Source organism: Danio aesculapii, chromosome 2 (assembly GCF_903798145.1).
Source record: "Danio aesculapii chromosome 2, fDanAes4.1, whole genome shotgun sequence".
Taxonomy (NCBI): Eukaryota; Metazoa; Chordata; class Actinopteri; order Cypriniformes; family Danionidae; genus Danio; species Danio aesculapii.
This window is the reverse complement of record NC_079436.1, coordinates 55078309-55090827: the sequence shown is the minus strand read 5'-3', so window position 1 is coordinate 55090827 and position 12519 is coordinate 55078309. Positions and strand designations below refer to the sequence as shown.

General features: G+C 33.3%; 1 protein-coding gene across 1 annotated transcript; it reads left to right on the top strand.

Annotated features, from left to right (window-relative positions):
• The first annotated feature begins 2054 nt into the window (after positions 1-2054).
• rab8a (RAB8A, member RAS oncogene family) lies at positions 2055-11900 on the top strand. Its single transcript, XM_056468418.1, has 8 exons — positions 2055-2223; positions 4891-4951; positions 5220-5280; positions 5582-5659; positions 8412-8501; positions 8723-8788; positions 8875-8925; positions 10984-11900. Exons 1-8 carry the CDS (start codon positions 2100-2102, stop codon positions 11074-11076), a joined length of 624 nt encoding a protein of 207 aa, XP_056324393.1. The 5' UTR covers positions 2055-2099; the 3' UTR covers positions 11077-11900.
• The last annotated feature ends 619 nt before the right edge of the window (positions 11901-12519 follow it).

The following is a 12519-nucleotide window of genomic DNA, read 5'->3' as shown; positions in this document are numbered from 1 at the left end:
GGGGACTTTATCCAAATCCATTCCAATCCATGATGTGAATCTCCCATTCCACCACATCCCAAAGGTGCTCTATTGGATTGAGCTCTGGTGACTGTGGAGGCCATTTGAGGATGCTGAACTCATTGTCATGTTCAGGAAACCAGTCTGAGATGATTCACGCTTTATCACATTGCGCGTTATCCTGCTGGAAGTAGCCATCAGAAGATGGAGACACTGTGGTCATAAAGGGATGGACATGGTCAACAACAATGCTCAGGTAGGCTGTGGCGTTGACACGATGCTCAATTGGTACTAATGTGCCCAAAGTGTACCAAGAAAATATCCCCCACACCATCACACCACCACCACCAGCCTGAACTGTTGATACAAGGCAGGATGGATCCATGCTTTCATGTTGTTGATGCCGAATTCTGACCCGACCATCTGAATGTTGCAGCAGAAATGGAGACTCATCAGACCAGGCAACGTTTTTCTAATCTTCTGTTATCCAATTTTGGTGAGCCTGTGTGAATTGTAGCCTCAGTTTCCTGTTCTTAGCTGACAGGAGTGGCACCCGGTGTGGTCTTCTGCTGCTGTAGCCCGTCCACCTCAAGACGTGTTGTGCGTTTAGAGATGCTCTTCTGCAGACCTCGGATGTAACGAGTTACTGTTACCTTTCTATCAGCTGGAACCAGTCTGGCCATTCTCCTCTGACCTCTGGCATCAACAAGGCATTTGCGCCCACAGAACTGCCGCTCACTGGATATTTCCTCTTTTTCAGACCATTCTCTGTAAACCCTAGAGATGGTTGTGCGTGAAAATCCCAGTAGATCAGCAGTTTCTGAAACACTCGGACCAACCCGTCTAGCACCAACAACCATGCCACATTCAGTCACTTAAATCACCTTTCTACCTCATTCTGATGCTCAGTTTGAACTGCAGCAGATCGTCTTGACCATGTCTACATGCCTAAAGGCATTGAGTTGCTGCCATGTGATTGGCTGATTAGAAACTTGCGCTAACGAGCAGTTGGACAGGTGTACCTAATAAAGTGGCCGGTTAGTGTGTATATGTATATCATGAAAATGTAACACTTTTATCCATAAATATAATTAGTTTAGTAATCTAAAACCATAAAAATACAGCATGTTGATTTAAACATTTCTAAACTAAATAATTAAATTGACTTAAATAATTAAATATATATATATATATATATATATATATATATATATATATATATATATATATATATATATATATATATATATATATATATATATATATATATATTATTTTAAATATTTTTTAGTAAACTTAAACCACAAAAACATGTCATATAAAATATTTTATATTGATTTGTACGTTTCCAAACAACATTTTTAAGCTGACATAAACATATATAATATATATTTTAAAAATATTTTTATATTATATAGAATACACAAATTCTATATAAATAAGTATGAAATGATCATATAAAATAATTAAATATAAATCTAATATAAACTAAAATTTAAATAATTGTTTATATATTAAATTTATATTTGTCAGTACATATCACATGTGCACAATCTAGTGTATATGTGTATGCATATAAACCCTAAACCATATTTAAATATTTATGTATATAAACAATATTTTTACATTAAAACGGCGTGAAGTGAGAGAAGAAAATAAATGAAAGGCATGAAGCCAAGTCTTATAAAGGAATTTGACCGGCCACACACACACTAATTAGTGATGACCTTCAGGCACAGACTTATGTAAGTAATTACTGTGAAGGTATGAGGTCTTGTATTAGTTCAGGAAGCATATATTTTATTAATACTACGGCGAGGCGTTAGCTTATGAATATTAATCACATACTCTGACGTTCGACGTGGCCGCTAGGACAGTTAGCGAGTGAACGAATCCTACTATGACAAAGGCATGTCTAATGAATATTAATAACTTTACGTGCCAGTGCGCTGCAGAAAGGAACGAGGAACGTCAGTTTGACCTCATGAATATTCAAATAGGAAGTCTTCGCCACAGCGCGATTGGTCAGTTGGTCGCCTCTTTGCGAGTTCAGCGCTGACTGCTAAAGTACCGGGCGGGATTTCCGCAATACGTTCAGTATGGCGAAGACCTACGACTATTTGTTTAAACTGCTGTTAATCGGGGATTCCGGAGTCGGGAAGACCTGTGTGCTGTTCAGATTCTCAGAGGATGCCTTTAACTCGACATTTATCTCGACGATAGGTATTTATGTCCTCGTTTTAAAGCTTTTGGGCTCGGATTGTTAATGAAACGTCAGGCTGTGCTAACGGCTAAGCTAATGGACAAGTAACTGTTCTGCTAGCTTTGTTTATAGTTGTTTGATTTTGTTTGTAAACTTTGACAGTTTTGCAAACATTTTGTTCCTTGGTTTATTATCTTATATGACCATAAAGTGTGTGTTTGATGGATATTATTGTTTTGGTTGTTAGCATCTAACTTAGCTTCTCTGACAGAATGACTCAGACTCAGAATATCTGTTTATTGCTATTTAGAAAATTAAAAAATGACATATTTAGATGTATTTGTTGGTCATTCAATTCAAATGAAAAAAAGTATATAATTAGATGCGTGTTAATAATATGTCACCTGTTATACACACACCAGAAGTCTCTCTCTAATATATATATATATATATATATATATATATATATATATGAACGCATGTTAAAATAAAATTGAAGTGAGTTTGGCGTAACCTTTGAGAAAATATAATAATTTATGTCAATATGTCGTTGAAAACAACCGATAGCCATTTAACATGAAGCGTTATGTAGTAAAAGACATAACTTAAAACTTAATTATTGCTAAATAATATACCAAAACGAGTGAGTAATGATGATACATTTGAATATCTTGCTGACATATTGGTAAATATTGGTAAATTGGTACTTTTGAAGGACTCTTGCAAACTCTAAAGGCTGAAAATTAATTGAATGTTTTAGGCCAAACTGTGATCCTTACATAGTCTTTAATATGTCATGAAATTATTATTATAAGTATGCCTGACATTTTTTGTTGTTGTTATACTGGATGACCATTTAGTTTAAGTCTTCTAGAAACTGTTAAATTGTATGATAATAATCATTACTTAAAACAATATATATATATATATATATATATATATATATATATATATATATATATGAGCAATTCCAGCGTTATGGATGTGACATTTAGAGTAAAAAGTAATAACAAAAATTCATAAAGAAAGTATATGTTAACAATATACTGAGAGATCTGTTTATATTTTCCAGAACAACTGATCACAGAGTTAAGGGACCAGAAAAATATCAATCTGTAAACATTTTTTGTACTTTAAATGAGGAAAATAAACATGCGTTATTAATGTGACCAAAAAGTTTGCGAGTCTACATTACACACCATACTTTGTAGAAATTCTGTGACTTAAACTGCACAATCCAAAATAAATAATGATAATCAAAAAAATACAAATCGGCTCACTATAAAATAAAAATGATTTATTTTATTTAATATTTTAGTATTTATGAAGAAAAAGTGGCGTTATGGATGTGACATCTCTGTTATGGATGTGACCGATGTGAAATTGCCGCTTGTGTGACTTTGGTAAATCAAATATAATTGTTTGAAAACACTAACAGATACATTTTTGAGTATTTCTAAAGTACTGTAAAATACTTGCTTACGCAAAAAACTTAGAAACGGTTCCGGTATTTTAGTGAAAACTTGTTTGTATATATATATATATATACTATACATACATACATATATACTATACATACATGCATAGATAAACACATAGGACACCAAGGACATAGTTTGTTATATGCACATTTTGTTGTTCCATTTAGGGCTGCACGATACTGGAAAAATCGGACTTTACGATGTATTTTTTTTCTGCAATATTAATTTCGGCAGATGACTTAAATAGCTCTATTTGGAATGAAATATTAACTTTGATTGGAATAATCGTGTAGAGCAGTGAATCAAAGAAATTGCAAGAGTAAATAAATAATATAGAGCAAAGGTAGTCCGCTATTCAGGTACAGTAATATGATAATATCACTATATTTTACCCCTGATTATGATAGATCACATTATTAGCGATGTATCACAAGAAAACCATCCACAATATGTCATGATATTTGCAAATGAAGGAGAAAAATGCATCAAAAATGTATAAGATGTATTTTATTAACGACACATATATTTTGTAGCATTGCAACATTGATACCTGTTCGATCCGACACTACATTTGATTATTCAATAATAGGGTCAGGATAAAATATCAGTGCTGGTTTATTGTGATAATTCCACCCGCGATACATTATTGATGTAGCCAAGTATCGATATTTATTTAAAGGTACAAAAGATCTAAGCTAATTCATCAGCCTTGCATTACTACCTTTTACCACTTAAAGAACAATACATGAGGTGGCGCTTCTCGTAATGTAAAATAACACTCTGCATTCTTCATTGCTAATCTACTATAATAATCCCAACTCCACATTGCAGATCCTGTGATGTGACTATTGCGAATGCACACATTGCGATATCGATGCTAAAATGATATATTGTGCATCCCTAATTCCATTACTCTTTTAAGATCGTAAACTCTCTAATGGTACAAGATCAATCAGTGTTTTGAATTAAAATATGCATCTTCTACCATTCATGCTGATGCTTAGATTTTTTTATTTTTGTAGGTAATATTAAATGTCTAGTTTGATGCTTGGAGTTCTTGTACATAAAATATTCATATATCAAATGTTGTGCATTCTATAGAAATCTGTTATGTGCATTGGTTTTAATACCTAAAAATAGATTGATATTGTAGATGTTTGAAAGAGACTCTTTTGGCCTAAGACGGTTGCGTGTTTTCTCCTCCAGGTATCGATTTCAAGATCAGAACAATAGAACTAGATGGCAAGAAGATAAAGTTACAGATATGGTGAGTTTCCAGACTTCTTTCCTCCAACAAGTAGTTGAACATTAGCAGATTGCTGGAATGGCACGGCTAAATTCATTTGAGGAAGAATTTCTGAAGGAGCCACTGTTTGACTAGTGAAACCATGGCTGGGTTAATTTCTCCTTTATATTAAATGGTTCTCTTTTATGTTCGCTCTTGTAAGGAGAATGCCATTTTCCGCTTCACCAGATCTGCAAACCACATTTCAGCTTACAATTGTAATGCAATGCTGAATTTGTTTTATTTACAGGGACACGGCAGGACAGGAACGATTCCGGACGATCACGACGGCATATTACAGAGGTGCAATGGTAAGATAATGCTCAAGTACAATAAAAAAAAAAACTTTGCTACTTGTTCGAACTACTTATTTAAAATGAGTTGAAACAACACAACTCTTAAGTTTTTTTTTTTTTTTTTTTTGGAACAACTTAATTATTTTATGTTCAATCCACTTGATTGATTAAGTATCATAAGACAATGTGAAGGATTGTGTTGAGCATTTTTGAAAGTGTATGTCAGTTTATGCTATTATATTGCTTTTGGTAGTTTGCTGTTGTCCTTTATAATAGCTTGTTGTGCAGAGTTGTATTAAGTTTTATCTGATCATAGGGTATTATGCTGGTTTATGATATCACCAATGAGAAGTCATTTGACAACATCAAAAACTGGATCCGAAACATAGAGGAGGTGAGTGTCTCAGTGCCTGATTTATCTTCCTTTAACAGATCACTTCAGGTTTCGTGTCTTTTGTTGTGTGTCCTTAATATGATACATCTCTAGGTCTTATCTGCATCTTGTTTTTGTGATACCGTTTTTTACTGTAACATTACAAAATAAAAAATTGCGTTAAAAATTGTTATATGAGCAAATTGTAAGGTTTTTTTTTTGAGAAAGCATGAACAGATAAAATATAAAGTTTTGGGTCAATAATGTCTTTCTTTTTTTTTTTTTAGATTTATTTTTTGGCTTTTTTGCCTCCATTAGATCGGACCGTATTTAGACAGGAAGCGATGTTGGAGAGAGAGAGCAGGGTGGGGTAGGGAAATGTCCCCGAGCCGGGATTCGAACTCGTGACGCCCTGACGCGCTACCGCACCATATGTCGACGCGCCAACCACCAGGCTATTGCCCCGACAATAATGTCTTTCTAATGGATATAATTAGCATGTTTATTTTTAAAATGCAAAATAATTTAAGTGTTTTATATATATATATATATTACAAAATTTATGGTAGTTTACCGTGGAAAAGCAAAACTTAGCATAATTAATAAAGATGTATTTAAACATTAAAGATATCATGCAGTGCTTTGAAATGTGCATTTTTATTCGATGTTTGATGTAATCTGTAATACAAGAGGGCGTGACATAGAGTAGATCCTCCCCTTTATAAAAACCAGCCAATAGTGTTTTGTTTTTACTTCAGCTCTGCCAGTGAGAGTGACTAAGCTCAAGTGTATTAAATTAAAAGCAAATGAGAAGTGTCTTAAAGGGGCGGGGCATGTCAGATACTAGAAAGCAATTGATTGGTCAGAAGATTTAATTGGAAACTGAAGTATAAGGTGACACAAAAAACTGCAGAAGTTCACATGACAAACTGCAAGCTTTGGATGTTTGTATCTTCTAAATGCGAATTTTGTCACTGTTTTGAGCACACTAGTTTATAGATAACCTTAAAAATAACATTCTTATACTAACATTTAAAAAACTTTAGTTTCACTGAACCTTTTAAATAAATATTTAGAGAAATGCTTTACAGTTGAACTCACTAGCTGAGCATATATATATTATATTATATATGTATATGTGTGTATGTGTATATATATATATATATATATATATATATATATATATATATATATATATATATATATATATATATATATATATATATATATATATATATTCTTGTTCTCTCCAAACTGGACTATTGCAACTCTCTACTAGCCGGGCTTCCAGCTAACTTTATCAAACCTCTTCAGCTGCTTCAGAACGCAGCAGCACGAGTGGTCTTTGTTGAACCCAAAAGAGCACATGTCACTCCGCTACTCACCCGTTTGCACTGGCTGCCAGTTGCTGCTCGCATCAAATTCAAAGCTCTGATGTTTGCTTACAAAGCGACCTCTGGCTTTGCTCCTTATCTGCTCTCACTTCTGCAGATTTATGTGCCCTCAAGAAACTTGCGTTCTGTGAATGAACGTCGCCTCGTGGTTCCATCCCTAAGAGGGAAGAAATCACTTTCCCGAACTCTCGCATTCAATCTGCCCAGTTGGTGGAATGAACTCCCTAACTGCATCAGAACAGCAGAGTCACTTGCTGTCTTCAAGAAACGACTAAAAACTCAACTATTTAGTCTCCACTTTCCTTCCTAATCTGTAACTGCCTCTCTGGCTATACCACTAACTGTACTCTCTCTCTCTCTCAAAAAAAACACATTACTAATGCTTTGCTTCTTAGACTTTACACACCTGAAACTTGTCTATAGCACTTGTTCACTGCTGCTCTTATAGTTGTGTAAATTGCTTCCTTGTCCTCATTTGTGAGTCGCTTTGGATAAAAGCGTCTGATAAATGACTAAATGTAAATGTAAATATTTATATGTGTGTATATATGAAAAATCATATTTAACTTTAAAGTTAAAGTTGCTGATATATATATATAAAAAATCAGCATTCATGAGCTGAGAGAGAAATGCACGAGTATTGAGTTTCTGCTGTGTCTTTCTCTGTAATCTTAAACTAATAAAAACTGAAGCGTGCAAGTTTGCAGCGTTAATTGCGGAAGAGACGCTGTAAACTGGAAATGAACAAATTGAAACTGTGATGGACAGTAACACATCAACAAACTGCTTCAGAGGCTGTTTACGTATATCGCTTTTGCACGTCAAGTTTCTTTTTTTTTTTCATGAACTGCCCCATCCCTGATTTTGACCTATACAATGCATTTTTTGTCATTACTGAAATATAAGTATGCAACATAACACTGATTTTAGGGTCCAGGGTCACGAAAACGCAAGCCTGATAAAGGTGACCCGTACTGATGCGAACAGTACCGTACTGTACCAGTCAGTGGAAATGAGCCAAAGAGTGTCTAGTTAAAACTCTTTTTGCACACAAATGCATGTGTTATATTACAGTTATTTTTTATTATCTTTACATTTACGTTTAGTCATTTAGCAGACGCTTTTATCCAAAGTGACTTACAAATGAGGACAAGGAAGCAATTTACACAACTATAAGAGCAGCAGTGAATAAGTGCTATAGGCAAGTTTCAGGTGTGTGAAGTCTAAGAAGCTAATCAATCTGAACTATTTGTAGCCCAATTATTAGTCATTCAGACCAGTCAATTTGGAACTTGTTGCACTGTTTGCTCAACAATATTGTATGAATATTTAACCGCAATGTTCTTCTTTTATTTTATTTTTTTCCTTTTTCAACATAGCATGCATCAGCAGATGTGGAAAAGATGATTTTGGGGAACAAATGTGACATAAATGAGAAGAGGCAGGTGTCTAAAGACAGAGGCGAGAAGGTGAGTGGACCCAGTTACTTTACTAAACTGATCATCTCTTGCAAAACAAACCGTTTGTTATTATAAAACACTTCAATTTTGATTGCTAACAATGGCATAATAATCTTCAACAATAGTCATTTAGTTAATGATTTACCTGCATTACTACAAATAGCTATAAATACTAAGCAATGTGTGATCATACATGTGTTTTAATGTTGAATTTGCCTCCATCCATTCAGCTGGCGTTAGAGTACGGCATCAAGTTCATGGAGACAAGTGCGAAGGCTAATATAAACGTTGAGAATGTAAGTCTCATTTTAATTCCTTATCAGCTGATTGAGCTTTTAAAGGTCAAAATGCAGAAGTAATGACGTTTCTGCTTTACACACAGGCATTCTTAACACTCGCCAGAGACATAAAAGCAAAGATGGACACAAAATTGGTAAGACTTTCCCTTGTTGTGCTTTAGGTTTTTAAGTAAAAGTGAATTTGATAATGGCACTTTCATTTGTTAACTTGAGGGAACTTTTATATCATTATTTTTTATTCTCAGCATTTATTAGTGCATTTTAATTGTCGACATCAGGTAATGTGCTGGGAATTAACATTAAAGTAAACATTTTATTCACTTGGGGATTAACTTGCATGTGGGGGTGAAGATTTAAATGATATGAGTGATGGATGTTATATTATTACTTAATGTAAAGGATGTGTTTGCACTAAAAAGTTCAATAAAAACATATTTATACTTAATGATTAACTTATGCTAACAAATAAGACCTTAAAATACTTATTTTTTTATGTCTTTGTCAATAAAATAAAGTGATTATAAGAAAAATGTAAAAGTAATGACTTTATTATAGATCAGTAATAATTGGTAAACAATAGGGCAATAATAATTATTACATAAGCACCTAATAGATGATGCCTATGAGAAATAATAAGTCAATCATTAGTATACAGTCAGTGAAAAATAATTGCAAATAAGTCAATATTAATTGGGAAATGCATAAAATTGTGTAAACAAAACAACATAATTGGTAACAGAGTACATAAGGTTCTTAATTGGTGACTGTTTTGATAAATGAAGCCTTCATCATCTCTTGCTTATCTCTGTCTTCCTTGAATTGTAGTAATAGAGCAATAATAATTGGTAAATAAGCACATTAAAATAATAGGTCAGTCATCAGTGGGGCCAGACAGAATCTGTGGCCATTTTTGCGGATAATTTTGTTAAATTTGCGGATTTTTGCGGAATGATTTTGGGAGAATCATAACTAAAACTTAATATATGAAATAATAAATAATACACTTTAAACTTCTATTTAATGTTTAAAATGCAAATGCAATAAGATACACTTTATTTGGTAAACAAAGCAAGTCTCTAATATAATATATCTGTTAAAAGACAGAAGATATTACTTTACAAACTGTTTTGTAAATTAATCGTATGAATATTTTCATATTAGTCAATAATATTACTGAAATTAATTTAAAAGCGGAATAATATAAATGTACACACATTTACACAAGTAAATAAACAGAATCAATGATGGCTAAAAATCTGCGGAAATCTGCTAAATTCTGCGCGCACAGATTCCGTGTGGGCCTAGTCATCAGTAAGCAATCAGTCAAAAATAATTGGAAACAAGTAAATATTAATTGATAAATGCAGGAAATTGTCTAAACAACATCATTGGTAACAGAAAACATAATGTTCATTATTTATGACCGCTTTGATGAATGAAGCCTTCATTATCTCTGTCTCGGTCTTCCTTGATTTGTAGTTATAGTGCAATGATAATCGGTAAATAAGCACATAATGGTGGACCAATAATACATAATGTGTATGAGAAATAATTAGTCAATTATTAGTAAGCAATCACTCAAAAAAAAAAATAGGGCAATAATAATTGTTAAATAAGCACATAATGGTGGATTAATAATAGATAATGTATATGAGCAATGTCAATGTTATTTCTATAGCACTATTTAACACAACCAGAGGTTGACCAACGTGCTGCACAGTACAAATCAAAACAGATAAAAACAAATGTATATATAAAATTATTGCTAAAACAGACACTTTTCACTGATAAAATGCCAAATCAAAGAGATAAGTTTTTAACCTAGATTTAAAAACAGACAGGGATGAAACATGACCTATGACCAGCTACTGCAAAAGCACGGTCACCTCTGCATTTCAGCCTCGACTTGGGTATGAATAACAGTCTCTGGTTAGATGACCCAAGAGACCGACCAGGCTGATGCTCAATTAAAATGTCTGACAGCAATAATAGGTCAGTCTTCAGTAAACAATCAGTCTAAACAAGTCAATATTAATTGATAAATGCATAAAATTGTGTAAACATCATTGGTAACGAGTGCATAATGTTAGTAAGTGATGAATGAATCCTTCATAGTTTCTTGCTTATCTCTGTCTTCCTTGTAGCAGTAAAATCAGAATCTTGATTGGTTGGTTTTATCTTTGCTCACACAGGAGGGAAATAATCCTCAGGGCAGCAACCACGGTGTGAAAATTACCACTGAACAGCCGAAAAAGAGCAGCTTCTTTCGCTGTGTGCTACTGTGAAGACCAAGGCCTTACTGTCCACCACTCACAGGCTGGACATGACTGGACTATGCTCTCCCTCTTAGCACTCCTCCTTCCTCTTTTATCCCGTCTCTCCTTCTCTGTCGCTCTACTTCCAGCCCTCAGGCAGTCAGAGTTGCTGGCTCCTCTTATCCTCTTCCATTGACAGATTAGTGATGCCGCTTCCTCTTGCTTATGACTCTTCCATGACAAAAAAAAAATGTGGTGGGAAAGTGTTGGCTGTGCAAGTCGAGGTTGACGAACTGGGTGCTGACACATCTTTTGCAATCATTCCACCACCTAAAGAAGATCCTATACGCCTCCATCTTTCTTTCATCCGCTCGTTTTTTGAGCACACAACTGCCAAAATATATCCATTCCTTCATGGCGATCTGGATGTAGATGCAAGTCTAGGTCTGACCGCTGAGCGTGAGCTGATATTGAGCCAATTTGAGAGTTACATGGGACGTTTTCTATCATTCCATTTTGTTTTCGGCCCTCATGCATTCTGTGACAATCACACAACCTTTTTGTAATTAGAGAATTATTATAAGCCACCTATTAAGATCATTTCTTTCCTTCCTTTTTTAAGTGCTGTTTTTGACCCCTTTATTATGGTCACTGATCTTTGACTTGTTACTCAATATTGGGGCAGTTTCACAGACATAAAACAAAGGAAGCAACCTCTTTTTTTATCATTATTATTCATCAAGACGTGTTAATCTGTATGGAGCCAGATCAGTCTCAAATTATACATTTACTAAATAAAATTAATACAAGCACAACACTATTCACATTTACAAAATCTAACTCGTGAGTATAAAACAATTCATATTACACAAAAAGAATTTGTAAATTTTGTAAACAAATTCATTAATACACAAATCAAATTCGTTAATAAAAAAAACACAATTCATTAATACATACATCAAATTCGGAAATTCATTAATACATAAATCAAATTCGTTAATAAAAAAAACACAATTCATTAATACATACATCAAATTCGGAAATTCATTAATACATAAATCAAATTCGTAAATAAAAAAAAAAACATTTCATTAATACACAAATCCAATTCATAAATGTAAAACATGATTCGAAAATGCACAAATTCAATTCGTAAATTAAAAAAACCACAATTCATTAATACATAAATCAAATTCGTAAATTAAAAAAAACACAATTCATTAATACATAAATCCAATTCATAATGTAAAACATGATTCGAAAATGCACGAATTCAATTTGTAAATTCAAAACTGAATTTGTAAAACATAAATCTAATTCGTAAGTTCAAAACATGATTTGTAAATATGCAAATCCAATTCGTAAAATTATTAACACGCAAATCCAATTTGTAAATTCAAAACAAGATTCGTAAATGCGCAAATCCAATTCATAAATTCAAATCATGATTTGTAAATATGCAAATCCAATTTG